Source organism: Pteropus medius, unplaced genomic scaffold (genome assembly GCF_902729225.1).
Source record: "Pteropus medius unplaced genomic scaffold, Ma_sr-lr_union100, whole genome shotgun sequence".
NCBI lineage: Eukaryota > Metazoa > Chordata > Mammalia > Chiroptera > Pteropodidae > Pteropus > Pteropus medius.
The window spans coordinates 27,905,246-27,920,992 of NW_024342471.1; the positions used below are offsets into that span (position 1 = coordinate 27,905,246).

The 15,747-nt window shown below is 65.7% G+C and overlaps 2 protein-coding genes across 13 annotated transcripts; one reads left to right on the top strand and one right to left on the bottom strand.

Moving 5' to 3' along the window:
* The first annotated feature begins 1,545 nt into the window (after positions 1–1,545).
* TCEA2 (transcription elongation factor A2) lies at positions 1,546–9,034 on the top strand. Of its 4 annotated transcripts, none has more exons than XM_039864884.1 (10): positions 1,546–1,745; positions 4,549–4,611; positions 4,796–5,006; positions 6,017–6,107; positions 7,097–7,263; positions 7,443–7,499; positions 7,834–7,988; positions 8,069–8,215; positions 8,541–8,612; positions 8,813–9,034. In XM_039864884.1, exons 1-10 carry the CDS (start codon positions 1,677–1,679, stop codon positions 8,819–8,821), a joined length of 1,041 nt encoding a protein of 346 aa, XP_039720818.1. In that variant the 5' UTR covers positions 1,546–1,676; the 3' UTR covers positions 8,822–9,034. The 4 variants fall into 4 exon arrangements, with proteins under 4 accessions (XP_039720818.1, XP_039720819.1, XP_039720820.1 ...); XM_039864885.1 differs by having other exon boundaries at positions 1,553–1,745; positions 7,097–7,224; positions 8,813–9,033; XM_039864886.1 differs by having other exon boundaries at positions 1,554–1,745; positions 4,901–5,006; positions 8,813–9,033.
* A 757-nt stretch (positions 9,035–9,791) lies between these two features.
* Positions 9,792–15,629, bottom strand: RGS19 (regulator of G protein signaling 19). 9 transcript variants are annotated; one of them, XM_039864893.1, is made up of 8 exons: positions 15,505–15,600; positions 14,939–15,281; positions 13,918–14,008; positions 12,531–12,617; positions 12,260–12,381; positions 10,968–11,042; positions 10,641–10,875; positions 9,792–10,572 (listed from the first exon to the last, which is right to left on the bottom strand). In XM_039864893.1, the coding sequence occupies exons 4-8, from the start codon at positions 12,558–12,560 to the stop codon at positions 10,381–10,383; spliced, it is 654 nt and encodes a 217-aa protein (XP_039720827.1). In that variant the 5' UTR covers positions 12,561–12,617; positions 13,918–14,008; positions 14,939–15,281; positions 15,505–15,600; the 3' UTR covers positions 9,792–10,380. The 9 variants fall into 9 exon arrangements, with proteins under 9 accessions (XP_039720827.1, XP_039720825.1, XP_039720828.1 ...); XM_039864891.1 differs by having other exon boundaries at positions 13,641–14,008; XM_039864894.1 differs by lacking the exon at positions 13,918–14,008.
* Between the last annotated feature and the right edge of the window lie 118 nt (positions 15,630–15,747).

The following is a 15,747-nucleotide window of genomic DNA, read 5'->3' on the forward strand; positions in this document are numbered from 1 at the left end:
GCTGTCCTCTAATCAGCTTAACCTTGGCTGTGGGGGGGCGGGGCGCTGGCTGGGCGGCCTCCATGGACACCTCCCTGTGGGCGGTGGGGAGCCAGCTTTGAAGCCCTCTTAGCCTGATCTGGGAAGCCGAGTTCTCTGGGGCCCCTGCCAGTTGCTGTTCCACAAGACCCCGGCCAGTGGCCTGTTAGAGGGGTTGAAGGGTGTGCAGCTCCAGCCTCCCTAGTGTCCCTGGTGTGACTGGACCCTCACAGGCTGCACATACTCCCTGACCATGAGGACTCGCTGGGCTGGGCTCAGGGCTGTGGCCCAGGCTCTTGGTGAGGGGCAGGGTCAGAGCTGGTCTATGAACTCGAGTTGCTGTGTCCACCTGCCACAGGGCCTCCGTCCTGGAAAATCTCTGCTCCCTATGAGGGATTCTATGCTTTTTCTTGATAATTATTAAGGAATCTCATAACCTGGCATGTTTCCTTTTTCATTTTGGCTGCCGGGAAGCTCAGTCATATCTAATGCCACTGAGTCCAAGGCATGGTCAGCCCAGGTCATCTGGACACCCATCTGCCACCTGGCCTGTTATTTGGCTTGAGTTTCAGTGACTGTGGGGTCCACAACACTCAACATCGGTCCCTTGGCCTCTACTCTTTCCCTCCAGCAAACCACTCAGCATTTGCGTCACCGAGTGGGTAGTACACTGCCCCTGCTCCTCCCCTCTTCAGCCCTCCCAGGGCCAGGCCAGTCCCTCCAACTGAGTGCAGTCTGGCCCCTGCCCTCAGCTCGCACCGCCCTGACAGCAGCCCTGTGAGGTACACACTACCAACATCCCCATTTCACATACGGGAGGCTGAGGCACAGGGTGGTCAATGACTTGTTCCAAGTGACAGCCGGGGACTCGCACCAGAAGCTGGCTCCGGAGGCAGGGGCCTTGGCCTCGCAGCCCCTCGGAGTCCCCTGGCACCTTTGTAAGCCCAGCCTCGGCCTCTTCCGGACTCCGCATCCGGCTCCTGCTGCCCCCCACCTCCAGGCCCCCCACCCCACGCGAGGCCTGAGGCCCCAATCCTGGCCAGAGCGCGCAGGGCGTCGCCCGCAGGCCTCGGCTCCAGGGCACGGGAATCAGGGTGCGGCCGCCCCGGGACGACCGAAGGTGATGGAGGAGGGCTCAAGGCGGAGAGACGGGACGCACTACAAGGAGCCTTCCTGGGCCCGCGCAGGCGACCCTCCTGGCCGCTCCAGGGCGGAGAATCGGAAGGGACGACCCGCGCGTTCCACGCCGCAGCCAGCACGCCTGTCCCCACTCCACACAGCCCCGCAGCGTCCTGCACGGGCCGTCCGGGCCGCGCCGGGGCTTGTGGGGCTGCGAGTCCTTCGGTGCCATAGGCCCCCGGCGACGACCCGCGCCGGGACTACAACTCCCAGGAAGCCGTGCGCGCCCGATGGTTCCTGGGAGATGTGGTCCAGGGCCCGGAGGGGGCGCGCGAGGCGAGGGGCGCGGGAACTACGCGTCCCAGGACGCAGCGCGGCGGGCGCGGGGACCGGGGGTTTGAACGGAGGGTCTCCCGCCCCGCGGCAGGGCTGCGTCGGCTGCGGCGGGTGCGGGAGGCGGCGACGGCCGGGGCCGGCGTGCGGGCCGGGAGGCTGAGGCTGGCGCGGTGGGCGCTGGGGGCGCTGCCCGTGAGGTGGTGATGGGCCAGGAGGAGGAGATTGCGCGGATCGCCCGGAGGCTGGACAAGATGGTGACCAAGAAGAGCGCGGTGAGGGGCGCGGGCCGCCAGGACCCCGGGACCCCCGCCCCGCCGAGCCCCCGCCGAGCCGCCGAGCCCCCGTCAGGGCCCGGGAGACCACCCGAGGGGCAGGACGAGACCCCGCCCGGGCAGAAACTCCCGGGACACAGGGAGATCCCTTTGGTGGCCGAGACCCCTGCCCTGGGCCAGCCCTGCCCTTCACCCCCGCACCACCGCAGAGGCCGCGATCGGGCCTGGACCTTTTCCCGGCAGCCACCCACCCTGGACTCAGACTCCAACTGCCAGGCTGAGACCCCGCAGACCTGGGATCCGCCCCCTTCCCTGCCCCCTCACTCCAGACCCTCCCTGAGCGCGGAGGCAGCGGAGACCTTCCTCCGTCCCGCCTCTCCAGGCCTTGCGGACGCCCCAGCCTGTTCGGGCCTTTCTTGCCGGCTTGCCTGCCCCCTTGCCTCTGTCCCAGCCTGGCATCCACACAGCACCCCCACTGTCCCTCCGCCCCAGGCCCGTGTCCTACCCTAGGCCTCCCACAGCCTCACTCTGCCTGCGACTTTGGAGGGTGAGATCGGACCGTTTTCCCCCGGAGCCACAGCCTCCCCTGCTTCTGCCGGCCTGGGGCGGCGGCCCTCCCCATCCCTCTTCACAAGCAGGCCAGAGCCCTTTCCTGGTGGTCAGGTCCCTTCTCTGTGTCCCCCGCCCACAAGAACCAGGTTTCCGTAATAAATTCTTTCCCCTCTTTAGTTGGGACTCAGCCAGCAGCAACGGGGGAGTGGGGAGATATGCAGACAACTGGAGAAGAGCCCCAGGAGCTTGAGGAGCGGGCCTGGGCGTGCCTCGGCTCTGGGGCCCTGGCCAGCCGTGCCCATCAAGGGGCTAGTGAGCCTTTGGAGGTCACTGCGCTGTGGTCTCTGCGAGGGGCCAGGCGGATGGGGTTCCAATTCCAGCCCCCCTCAGCCTGGAGGCCTCCGCAACTGCATACCTCACACAGAAGCAAACCTGCCTCTGGCGGGTTGGGGGGGAGTCCTGGTTGGCTCCCCAAGAGGCTCAATACACATTGATCTGCTCTCTTCCCTCAGACTAAGCTTTTGGGGTCAGCTGAGCAGTCAGCCACATGCTTTTGAAGTCTGCACAGCCACCCCTGGGCTGTGCGCTTGTACTGGTGGCTTGGGGATGGTTCCTTGGGTTGAGCAGGGTTGAGTCTGGGTCCCTGCTGACCCCAGTTCTGGACAGGGATCCACACCGGGTCTGGGACAGAGCTGGCCCCTCACTGACCCAGCCAGCTTCCCCCACCCCTGGCTGTGTGCAGTCCCTGGGCGGCTGTGGGCAGCACAGCAGGGCTGTGGGAACAATCTAGCCTTTTGCAGAGGTGACCAGAGAAAGAAGGAACTTCCCTCGTGAAGGGGACAAAACATGACCCCCCACCCTGTGGGGGGCGGAGAAGGGCCTTGGAGGCCATGGAAGGCTGGGTGGGCCAGGTGGGAGCACAGCATGAAGCCTCAGGAGAGAGTGAGGGGAGCAGCTGTGGCTGGCAAACCTCTGGACTGGGGAGGTGGCTGGGTCGTGGGGGTGCTGTGGAGTGGGGAGAGAGCTGGCAAAGGTGCCAGGTGGTTCCTGTGCCTGTGAGGCCCCTGGGCCCGGGGGTAGGAATGATGACTGGTCAACAATCATGTTTACGCCTCTGGAGACTGGAGCCATGCAAAGCTGGCATCACGAAGCCTCTGGCTTGGTCTTGGGGAAGATGATCAATGAGCAGCACTGTGCCCTTGGCTCTGGTGACCATCTGTCCCCTCTGAGGAGGTCACCCCAGGGCTGGACTCTGCACAGCCTAAGGGGGAAGGCCTGCCAGGGGCGATGAGGGCGCTGTAGCCTGAGCAGAGATGCCACCCAAATTTGTGTGGGGGGGTGGGGAGCAGGCCAAGCACTCCCCTAACCGGAGCTGCAGGACATGAGCGTCTCACAGCCTTGGGTGGCTGGGTTGCGTCATCTCTGCTCCTGTTTGTCACGGGAGACACACACACTTACACACACACACACTGCATTAAAAAGCGTATCTGTGGAGGAAAGCAAAGCAGGGGGGAGAATGGGGTGTTTCAGGGTTCAGTAGGAGGGCGAGTTCTTGCCGAGGGGGTACAGGGTGAGCACAGCTCTGGAGGGAGGACGCACACAGCCCAGACATCCTGGGCGATATGTCTCTGGCAGTGGGAGCAGCAGGTGCAAAGGGGCACGCAGCTCGGCATGCCCGAGCTGTGCGGGAGCGGAGAGGTGTGGCCCCAGGGGCCTTGTGTGGGGGCTTTGGGGAAATGGGTGGCAGCGGAGGGACACCGGCAGTGGGTTGCAGCAGTCCAGGCCGTGGGTGCTGGCCCGCAGCGGGCTAAGGCAAGCCCTGCGGGACTGACGGGCGGGGCCTTGGGACTCACAGATGCTGGTGTGGGTGTGAGGGGAGGCGCCCCGGGGGTTTGGGCTCAGCAGGGAACACGGACTCCTCCTGGTCAGCCCCTCTCAGGTGGTGGGTGGGCCACTTTGAGAAGAGGCTGCTGGGATGGGAGTGGGCAGCCCTTGCCCCCACTTCTCACCTGGCTGTGGCCCCAGAAGGCTTTTCCCATCATCTTGGTTTGGGGCAAGAAGTCACGTGACCTGTGATGCTAGGATTGAGTATACAGCTGCTTCCCTCCTCATTCCCACCCTCCCTGGGCATCTGACCCCAGGTGGACCTCCAAATTATCGCTCCCTTGTGTCCCCCATTCTTGTGTGTAGGAGGTGGGGTTGTCGCCTGAGATCTCCAAGTCATTTATGAAGGTGTCCCTTCTCCTCCTAGGAGGGAGCCATGGAGCTGCTGCAGGAGCTGAAGGCCATGCCAGTCACGCTGCACCTGTTGCAGGTAGGGCCCTGCATGTCCCTTGCCTGGGGGAGCTCCAGGGACAGCTCCTTGGCACCTAGCACGGCTTCCTGGTCCCCATCCTGTCCTTAGTCAGCACACACACCTTCCCTGAGGAGACAGCCCTGCCCTTAGGCATTGCTTGAGATGAGAGGAGCGTCGGTGACCCATCCTGTCCTTCACTGAGGCCCCCAGGTCCCACATGGGCACTCAGCCCCCTTGCTGGTCACCTGCCCCACACTGTGGGGGTCTGGGTCCGGTTGCCGCCCCAGCCTGGCTGCTCACCCTGCAGTCCACCCGCGTCGGCGTGTCTGTCAACGCCCTGCGGAAGCACAGCTCGGATGAGGACGTCATCGCGCTGGCCAAGTCGCTCATCAAGTCCTGGAAGAAGCTCCTGGGTGCGTGTCCGGCAGCACTGACTGGCTGAGCGTGGGGCAAGGGGCCCCTGAGAAGCGTCGGCCTCTCGCTGGCCAGTGCCATGTAGGGCCACCTGGGAATGGGGCCAGACAGACCCCTGTCCTGGAAGCTGGGACTCGGGCTGAGAGGGAGGGGCGTCTGTGCAGAGCCGGGGAGGGGAGAGCTGAGAGCTGAGAGCTGAGAACCTGAGCAGGGCGGGAGGGCTCCACAGAAGGGTGTCAGGGCAGCAAGGGCAGTGGAGGTGGGGGGAGGGGAGGGGGCTGTTACTGCCGGAGGGAACAGGCACAGTCTTTTCTGGGGACAGCGCAGTGACTGAGGGCTGCAGACAGCCATCTCTGGACCCTGAGGCCCCCTCCCTTCCCAGCCTCTCCTGAGCTCTGTCCAAACCCTTGCAAAATGCAGCTGTGTGTCCTAGGCCTCCCTCTAGTCCTGCGTGACCATCGGGCCACACGTGGGACAAGTGTGTTTATTCTGGTGGCATGTGGGAAGGTCCCCAGCACAGACCTGGGTTTTGGGAGTCTTTAGGGGGACATGCTCTGTGGATAGTGACTCACTCTGGTGCGTTTTGGGGAATGATCATGCCTTGCTTGCCTGGGGTGACCTGCCTTTGTCCAAGTTCAGATGCTTTCTTTACCTGTGGAGGTTGTCACTGGGGGAGGTGTTCGTATTTCAGGGTCATCCTGGGTGGATGGCAGCTCGCTGTGCCAGGACCGGCAGTGAGGGGACCCCAGAAAGGCCCACAGGCAGCCTGCTCGAGTGGAGCCATGTATGGGAAAGGGGTCTGAGGGCCGTCTCAGGACCTTCTGAGGCTGGGAGGGCGGGCCCCCAGTTGGTTCTTAGCAGGAAGACCCAGTGGCTGGCCTGGGTCGGGGTCGGGGCAGGGCCGGTGGGAGGCTGAGGCCGCCCCTGCCGATCTGCTCCCCAGTCCTTGGCCTGGCCCTGCCCTGGGGCTGCTTTCCCCTAGTCAGCCTCCCTTTCTGCGAACCTGCAGATGCTTCAGACGCCAAAGCCAGAGAGCGCCGGAGGGGCGGGCCTCTGCCCACGTCGTCTTCAAAGGAGGCCTCTGAGGCCGGTGATCCCAGGTAGCACACCTGGACTGCAGCGCATGCCCTCCGCCGCCCGGGCCCCACTCGGCCTGCGTGAGGGTGCTGACGTCTGTGTCCTGGGCGGGCCGAGACCACATGAACAGCGGGGCCCTTCCAGCCCCTTGGAGGGGACTCTTCCTAGGGAGCCATGCCTGGTTCAGTCGGCCTCTTTCTAGAAGCTTCCCTTCCAGAGTTCCTTTGGACACTTGTGTGCAGCCCCTGCCATCCGAGGGGAGAGGCTGTGTCTTGCCTGCCAGGAGCTGCTACTGCACACCCTGGGTGGACCTGTGGGGACTCCTGCTCACGTCCCCTGGCTCCAGGCCTCTGTCCTGGGTCTGCTTCTTGGTGGCCAGCTCAGGCTGCACTCCTTTGAAGCAGCCCCTCCCTTCCTGTGGGTGCCCAGGCTGTAGCCGAGTGTGTCCAAGGCTGCTGTGCCTTGGATTCCCCCGGGCAGAAGTGGCCTCCAGGGGCGGCAGGGCTGACCTCTGGACTCACCAGTGGCTCATCTGCTTTTCCTCTAGGAAGCCACGTCTACTGACTCCGTGGGTGTCATGGTCATGAGATGCAGGGGCATGAGGGGGGGTGCTGGTGGGTGCAGCCTAGATGTCAGGCGGCCTGGGAATGGGGGTACCCAGCCCTGTGAAGGGCATCCATGCTGGATGGGGTGACTCTCAGCCTTATCTGCCTCTGCCTGACCTGGCAGCTGGTTTTGGGGGGTGTGGCCCTAGGGGTGGGGACCCTCATAGGTGACGCATTCCCCATTGTGTCCCTGTCTGGGGAGCGCACACCGCCCAGTAGGCCTCACTGCCTCCGGCCAGCTGGGCAGACCCCTGGGGCATGCTTGGCTGGACCATGGTGGGCAGGGTCACAGCCCCTCTCAGGGCAGAGACAGTGGGATTTGGGGGAGATGGACTATGTGTTGGCTTCTCTGGGGACCAGCATCTCACATGGATTCACATGGCCTGAGCGGGCCTGTCTCTCTCCAGCCGCAAGAGGCCAGAGTTGCCCAGGACACTGACCCCGAGAATGACCACGTTTCCCCCAGTGCCGGTCACCTGCGATGCTGTGCGCAACAAGTGCCGGGAGATGCTGACGGCCGCGCTGCGGACGGACCGTGAGTGCCCAACGAGGCTGCCTCCCGCGCAGGCCCGAGGTCAGAGGCCCTTGGGGACGGCCTCTCTCCCAGCCCATTGCTGCTGACCCCAGTTGGGCTCAGGGGTCTTTGGGGACACCAGAGCGCCTGGATCCTGGGCCTCGCTGTGGGGCACTGGGTGGGTCAGGGGCCGGAGGGTGGAGCCCGCAGAGGGGCTAGTCCAGGCCTGTCCCTTTCAGGTGAGCACATGGCCATCGATGCAGACTGCGAGCGCCTTTCGGCCCAGATTGAGGAATATATCCTTTGTGTGGGCGCTGGGGTTTCCGGTGGGCTCACGGGCAGCTGGGCCAGCTGCCCTGTGGCCACTGCACTAATGCCTTCGCCAGGCGTTGGGCCAGGGGTGGGCTCCCCGCTCTTAACCAGTGGGGCCCTCTCTGGGCCTGCTGGTGGGGCCTGGGTTCCTGGGACCCCGAGCCTGCCACTGGATCTCAGCAGGCAGTAGGTCCGCTGGGGGACCTGGCCAGGGGCTCCTCAGCTGGCTGGAGTCAGTCCGCACAGCCCAGGGGGAGGCCCTCGGGTGGCAAGGTGGGCGGAGGGAGTGGCCCCCGACGGCTCCTTAAACGCCTGCACGCATCTTCCGCGACGTGGGGAACACGGACATGAAGTACAAGAACCGGGTGCGGAGCCGCATCTCCAACCTCAAGGACGCCAAGAACCCCGGCCTGCGGCGCCAGGTGCTATGCGGCTCCATAACGCCCCAGCAGATCGCCGTGATGACGTCGGAGGTGAGCCCCGCGGGAGGGGTAGAGAGCCCCGCCCTGTCCCGCCCCGCCCGGGCCTGCGCACTGAGCACGCCTCGCTGCAGGAGATGGCCAGCGACGAGCTGAAGGAGATCCGCAAGGCCATGACCAAGGAGGCCATCCGCGAGCACCAGATGGCACGCACGGGCGGCACGCAGACTGACCTGTTCACCTGCGGAAAGTGCAGGAAGAAGAACTGCACCTACACGCAGGTGTGTGGCCCGCCAGAGCCCGGGGCCGCGGCGCCTGCCGCCAGCGGTCTCCAGTGAGCAGCATCTCGGGGGTGGGACCCGCTTGCCTTAAGACGCCAAAGTTGGGAGAACTGGCCGGCCCAGCGTGGAGGGGTCCCCAGGAGTTGCTGCTGGCAGGTGGGAGGGTGTGATGTGTCACCTGGCGCTGGCTGCAGGACCACACTCAGACCCATGAGACGTGGGGCCTGGTGAGGGGGGAGCCGTCGGGCGGCTGAAAGGTCGGGGTCGCTGGGGCAGCCTCAGCGCGGGGGCTCCCCGGGTTGCGCCCTTACCACACCTCCCACAGGTGCAGACCCGCAGTTCTGACGAGCCCATGACCACGTTCGTGGTCTGCAACGAGTGTGGGAACCGCTGGAAGGTAGGTGGGTGCGGCCAGGCCGCCCCGGTCCCACTCTCTGAAGTGGGCGTCTCCGGCCAGTGTGGGGTCTGTGTGGTGTGACTTGCGGGACAGCCCTGCCCAGCCGGCCTCCTGGGAGTTTTGCAGACAGTGGTGGAGACCCCAGCCCTGTGGGGGGCATGAGGGCCACAGGGTCGGACCCCATACCCCATTCCTCGCAGTTCTGCTGAGCCTTTGTGCAGATGTGCCTGCAACCATGGTCCCTGGCCAGCGCTGGCTGTCACCCTCCTTGAGTCCTGCCCAGACACAGCTTCTCTGGAGACCCGTGCCCGCCTGCTGCCCCCGGAAGGCAGCCCCTGCCCAGCCCTGCTGCAGTGCACTCCCCCCTCCCCCCAAAGTATTAAATGTTTCTTTTTGCCACCGTGTTTTCCTTGGCCTTTGGTCCTGGTGGGCCATGTACAGGCTTGGGCTTGAACTGGGTCCCCCACTCCCCCACCCCGTCACTGGGGACAACCCTCCTTCCTGAGGTCAGGTGACACTTGGGCATGGCCCCAGTGGAGCAGTGCTGGAGGGAGGAGCCCACCCACGTGGCCTGTGTGCCCACACACACAAGCAGGAGATCGGGTGGGAGGGGCCTCAGGCAGCCGACCTAGGGTCCCTTTCCCCGGCCCTGCTGCTCAGGGCCCAGGGCGGAGTCTGGGTCCCGCAGCCCTCCGTGGTGGCCGGTCCTCACCCCACGTCTGCACTTGGGAGGCAGCGTGGGTGGTAGCGCACGGCGGACCAGTTGCAGCATTGAATCACTTTGTCTCCCAGAAATTCAGACAGGCCAGCAAGCACATGCCTCATGGGGCCTGAGGGACAGTGGAATCTCCGGGAGGTCACCCCAGTAGTGTCTGGCCCCAGCCGGCTAGCCTCCAGGGATGACCTTTGCTGCACCAGGGATTCCTGCCCACCCCAGGCCTGGGCAATGCCGCTCACTGTATCACCGGCCTCCGCGAGGTGCTGAGGGGCCACACCTGCCCAGGTCATGGCGCCCTGGCCCACACCCTCACTGAAGGGCAGTGGGGGTGGGGAGGGAACACACGAGCCAGGTTTCCTCACAGAGCTGGGCTGCTGCCCTGTGTTGGGTCTGAGACAATTCCTGATCCTCTAATCTCCCCCAAATGTGGAAAAAGAGGAGACTTTTGTTTTAAAAATATCTTCAGTGATAAGACATCCTATTTTGTGGGAAGGAGGAATGGAGATAAATATGAAGACAGTTTTTCTTTTTTTGATAAAACACTGAGGACACGTTTCCAGGTGTAAAGTTAAAATAAACATAAGAAACTGAGTCCCATCGCCTCGAACCTCGATCTGAGGTTCTGGGTCTGATTCCGGGGCGCAGACGGCATGAGTTGGAGGGTCTCTCCAAAACACAAAACTAGACAGTACAGAGGTTCTACTCCCACCAAAGGCAGTCCGGAGGCCCCCTCGCCGCCTGGGAGGGGGGCCGAGTGAGGTGAGTAGGTCCAAGATGCCTCCTGGGAGGCCCCTTCTCTGACCAAGCAGGAGCACAGGCTGGCCAGCAGGGGCTGGTGTGAGAGGAGCCGCTCGACCCCAAGGCCCTCACACTTGCCTCTTTGCCGGACCTCGGGGGCACTGTGGCCCCTGGGTGGGTGGTGGCTCTAGCCTCCCGACGGGGCTGCCCCGGTGCTGGGTCCAGTGTGCCGGACACCTGCTGCTGCCCTCGGGCGAGGGCCACCGAGTCTCTGCTCACAGGTCGGGGCCTGTCTGTACTGCAGCAGGCAGCCTAGGCCTCGTGGGAGGACTGGGGGGCCCCCCGGAGCAGCAGGGCGCGGTAGGCAGGAGAGCCGAGGAAGCGGGGGTAGGGGTCCCGGTGCATGAGCGTGTAGATCTGCAGCTGCGCGTCGTCGAACGTGTGCGCGGAGGGCTCCTGCATCTTCTTGTTGATGCCTTCCCGAATGCGGGAGTCCAGGCTCACCTGCGGGACAGGCGCGCGGTCAGGGTCCGCGGGCAACCCCCTACCCTCGCGTCCCCGCAGCGGCGCACCTCCTTGGGAGACAAGATGGACACGTAGTCCTCGTAGATGAGCCGCGCCTTCTCGTCCACCGCGTGCTGGTCGGCCTCGGCCTTGAGCTCCTCGCAGGCCAGCCAGAAGAGCATGTTCTCCTCGCTGTACTCCGTGCGCAGGAACTCGCGGAACGCGCTGCGGCCGGCCGGGCTGTGCATCAGCTTGTCGAAGGACTGCGCCCAGCCCCGCACCTCCTCGGGGCTCGGTGTGCTGCTGTGGGCGCGCGCGCCAGTTCACACACCCGCCCCTCCGCCCCGCCCCGCCCCGCCTCGCGGGCAGACGCGCATGCGCGGCCCCGGACTCACCACACTTCGCAGCTGGGCAGGGGCTGCAGCTTGCTCTCCCGCGAGGCCCGCCACGCTCGCCGCCGCTCTTCATTCCTGATGGCACAGGGACAGGTGGCACCAACCTTCTCCGCACACACACAGGCATGCGTGTGGACACGAGCCCAGGGCTCTCGGCGCTGTGTAAGCCCACTGCAGGTGGCAGCCTTCCCCCCTCCTGTCCCGCCCAACCCTGGACCTTCACTGTTTTCTTGCCTTTGGGACTTTTCACTGGCTCCTGGTACACATCTCCCCCTCCCACCTTGACCCCTTTCTCCCAGAGGCCCACTGATGGCATGGGAAAGCCCCCACCCAAGAATTTGGCTCCCTAGGGCAGGGGTCCCCAACCCCTGGGCCGCAGACCAGTACTGGTCTGCGGCCTGTTAGGAACTGGGCCGCACAGCAGGTGAGCAGCGGCCAGCGAATGAAGCTTCATCTGAATGTGCGGCTGCTCCCCAGAGCTAGCATCACCGCCTCAGCTCCACCGCAGATCATCAGGCGTTAGATTCTTATGGGAGCACCAGTCCTTGGTGCCAGAAAGGTTGGGGACCACTGCTCTAGGGACCGTCTTCCCTCCTCTACCTCCCAACTCCCAACCTGCAACAGATACCTCAAACCCAGGGGTCCAGACAGAGCTGGGTCCCATCCCCCTCCTGCCTGCTGGACCCCAAATCCACCCCTGGTCCCCATGGTCAAACTCTCGGTGAGGCCTCACTGCTCCTCTCCCACCCCGGGCCGCCCCCTCCCATCTTGGCTCTGGACTCAAGCCTCGGTCATGCACTGGTCAGGTGTCCCCCTTTGGTTCCCACAGCACTGCCCACTCAACAGCCAAGGGCCGGAGCCTGAGGTGGGCCAGGCCTCTGCCAGGCACCAACAGCAGCTTCCCATGGAAAACCTTGGTACCACTGGAAGGCCCCTCGGCCCTGCCAGCTGGTCGCTCTGGAAGCTTGTCCTCGTCATCCCCAGGGCCAGGCCTCTGCTCAGTACCCCTCCACCTTAGTCTGTAGGGCCCTTGGGGCCAGCAGGGCTGGCTCACAGCAGCATCAGTAAGCATGTGCTGAGCATAGGGATGAGGGACTGCACACGTGCAGAGGGGCCTGGGCACTGGCCACTGGCCACCGCTGGATGAGTGCTGTGGGTGGCAGGGGCATCCTGCCTGCTGGTGACACTTCTGAAGCCCCCTGAGGGTCTGGGAAGCAGGACCCTGGGTCCTACGTCTGTTCAGTTCACCCGTCCGCTCCTCAGGTGCACTGTGTACCCCAGGCCCCACGTACCAGGAGCAGCTGCAGCAGCAACACCAGCACAAGCAGCAGGGGTTGCGGCTGGGGGCAGCCGGGGAGGCCACATCATGACTGGACATTGAGGGGGGCTGGTCCGCCTCCTCTGGCCCTGTGTGCTAGGGGAAGATGGGGCACCTCAGCCACGGCCGGAACCACAGGGCCACCGACCTCTCCCACCGCCCGCTGCTGGTAGCCGCCTCCTAGATGTCAGAGGGCCTCTCAACTCCTGGTTGCTCCCCCGGTCCTCCAAGGGGCAGAGGCGCACCTGGTTCCCAGCCTCATGCGGGGTGGGCATGGGTGGGTGCAGGTTGCCCGGGCTCCGTGGTGCTGGCTCTGGGACCCTTACCACAGCCTGGGGGTTTGAGAAGAGAGGCCGAGGTGCTCAGAGAATCTGAGACCCCAGCCCCTGTGTGCCCCCTGGCGAGGTCCCCGAGAGTCCCACCCTCCTCGTCCATACTCCAGCGGGGTCTGCTCCCCACCCAGCCTCCAGCACAGCCAGAAGGGGTGCAGGGCCATGAGGTGGGAGGCCTGACCAGATCTGCACAGGAGGTTCCAGGACACCCCCATCTGCCTGGTCCTTGGGAAGCCGGAAGCCTGGTTCCTCTTTCTTGGTTTCCGGCTCCTAGCCCCTCCCAAGGGGGCTGAGGGCCCCAAGAGTCTGGGGCTATCCGGGTGGTGGCTGGACACTCAGAACCCGGATCCCTGCTCGCTCCATCCCGGGCTTTCTGTGGGTGTGGGGGGCTTTGGGCAGGGCTGCTTCCCACAAGTCCAGAGCTGCTTGCGGGGCCCAGAGGCCTGAAGCATGGAGGATTTGAGTGGGACAACGGGCAGGACTTTCTTGGGGTGGGGCACGCGGACGAGGAGGGCTACGAGCCTCCCGGGGACCCACAACTCCTCCGTCCTAGATGTGGTCCCTGGTGCCCCCTGCCCCCAGCCAGCAGCCTACCTCCCCGGTCTCCCTTCCCCCATCAGGCTGCGGAAACCGCTGCGGCCTCGCCACAGGGCGGGCGCGCCACGCCAGCCGGGGAAGCGGGGGCGGCAGTGGGCGGGGGCGTCCTGCTCCCGGGTGGGAGCTGCGGGGTCCCTGGGGCAGACGATGGGTGGGCGCGTCCTGGCGGCGTCGGCCTCGCACCTTCTGCGCTGGAGGCGCGAGGGGGCGCTGCAGGCACGAGCCGGGCGAGCCGACCCCGCGTGCCCCCTGCGAAGCCGATGGAGGATCCCAGCGTCCGCGGGCGCCGGCGCCAGCGGCCAATCAGCGCCCTGGAGGCAGTTTTGAACGCCTCCCAACCACCGCCCCTGCCTGTGCCCACCTCGGCCCAGGTGAGCGCCCTCCCTCCCCCGCCACCCACCCACCCACCCACACGCACGCACGCACGTCTGCCACGCGGCTCGTCCTGGCCTGGAGGCTCTCGACTTGGTTTCACTTTATTTTCTCATCTCTCGGCTTGTGGCCTTTTAATCTTGTCTGGCCCATGTTGGCCTCTGGGGGCTCCGTGCTCAAGCCGGGAGGGTGAACAGTGCTCAGAGGTGACAGCACCCAGATAACGCACACTTAGGGCACCCTTGCCCCCAGGGCCTGGGCACCCAGAGGCCCCTGCCCTGACCCAAAGCTAGGGCAAAGTGCAAGGTCCCCTGGGACCTACGCTCCTCACCACCTGCCTGCCGCTCCTTGAGAGGATGGGGGGCTCGCAGCAAGGGGCGGGAAGCAGCAGCCCTACAGCCTTTCCCTCAGGGTTCAAGTTTCTAGGGAAAGGAAGGGGTGTGGCAGCCTCTGAGGTCTGGTAGCTGTACCCCAGAGGCACTGCGACTTCCCCAGGCAGAGCTGCCCTTCCTCCCTGCACCCCCACCCAGTGAGTGGGGGCAGGGCCCCAGGCCCGTTCCCCCACCATCTCTAACTCAGCTCTGAATTGGCAGTGGGGGCCTGACTGAGGGTGCAGAGCCCAGGTGTCTGGGGCCAGGTTTGGGGCAGAGGGTTTACCAGTCCCTTCTGTCCAGGTTTCAGACCCTGGACCTGGTCGCCTTTCGCTGGACCTGACTCCCTCCACTCTTTTCAGGCGGGCTGCCCCCCCCCCTCCGTCCCCTTCTGTGTCCCCAGGGCACCTGCTCTTTCCTGGGGGCGGTATAGGGTCTGACTAGGGTTCCTGTCCCTCAACCTGGAATTTGAGAGGGGGCTCCTTACCCTCCTCCAACCCCTCCAAGCTCTGGCCCCTCGGTCTGGGACAGGAGAGGCTGGACAGGCAGCAAGTCTGGCCTCTGGGGACAGAGGTTCCCTCGGGAGCGGCTGCTGCTCTGCTCCACAGAAGGAAAAAGAACGTCCCGGAGCCCGCCCAGTCCAAAAAAAGAATAAGAAAACGTGACAATCCCAGAAAAAAATGTCATAACCTTTGGAGGGGTTTGACAGAGCGACTCTAATCCCTCCTCTGACCCTAGTCACTACCTTTCCTATCTGCTGCCCCCCCCCACCTGGCTGGTAGGGGAGCCCCAGCCTGGTGCCAGCAAGGCAGGTCAGTTTCCTGAACCCCGGTAACCCTCGCCAATGGCTGGGGCGCCTCAGCCCTCTCTGCGGGCAGGGTTTGGCCCCAAGGAGCCTGTCTCCTGCAGTAGGGGCCCCTTCCTCCAGGCTCTGATGTCCCCAGCCCTACCTCCAGGTACTCGCCGTGGCGCCCCACTCACCAGCGACCCGATGGCGAGGGGGGGCGGGAGGGGCCACGCTCGCTCTGGGCCCCACCCTCCCTGTCGAAGGGGCGTGCGCTGCAGCCGCAGGGACTCGAGTCAGACGGCAGGAGGTTCTCCTGCGGCGCTCCGGAGGGCGTCCGGCGCCGGGCCCGATCGGCTGGGGCCGGGGCGCAGCGCCTCCCCTGCGACTCCAGGGCTCGGAGGCTGCCAGATCCAACGGGGCGGGGGCGGATGGGGTGTCCCGCCTCGGCCCCTCCCCGCCAGGCTGAGGGGGGCGGGAGACGCGGAAACCTGGGTTCTTCCGGCCCCCCTTTGAGCAATCACTTCCCCAGGCTCTGAGCTGCAGAAAAGGGGAACCGGTTGCAGTGCCCCCTCCCCCACGCGCGGGCGGGGGGCGCGCTCAGTCCCGCCGCGGCCCAGGGTCCACGTGGGCCCCGCGGCGGGAGTCCTTGGGTGCGGGTCCCGGAGCCAGCTCCCGAGGCTCCCGCCCCGCACGGCCCTCGGCCCCGGGCCCGGAGGGGCAGGGCCGCCGTCCTCGGCCCCGCGCGCGCGCGCGCACTCACCGGCCGCGCTCTCGGGCCACTCGCGCCGCCGCCGCAGGGCCCGCGCGCTGCGAGGTCCGGCCGGCTCGTCGGGGAGGGGGCGCAGGGCGCAGTGCGCAGGCGCCTCGGCCGCACTTCCCCAAAGCGCGGGGCCGGCACTTCCTCGCGCTGGGAGGCGCCCGGCCCGCCCCGCCCCGCGCGCCCCGCCCCGCGCTCCGCGGGCCCTGCGCCCCACCAGCCCCCTCCCCAGCGCCCCGCAGGTCC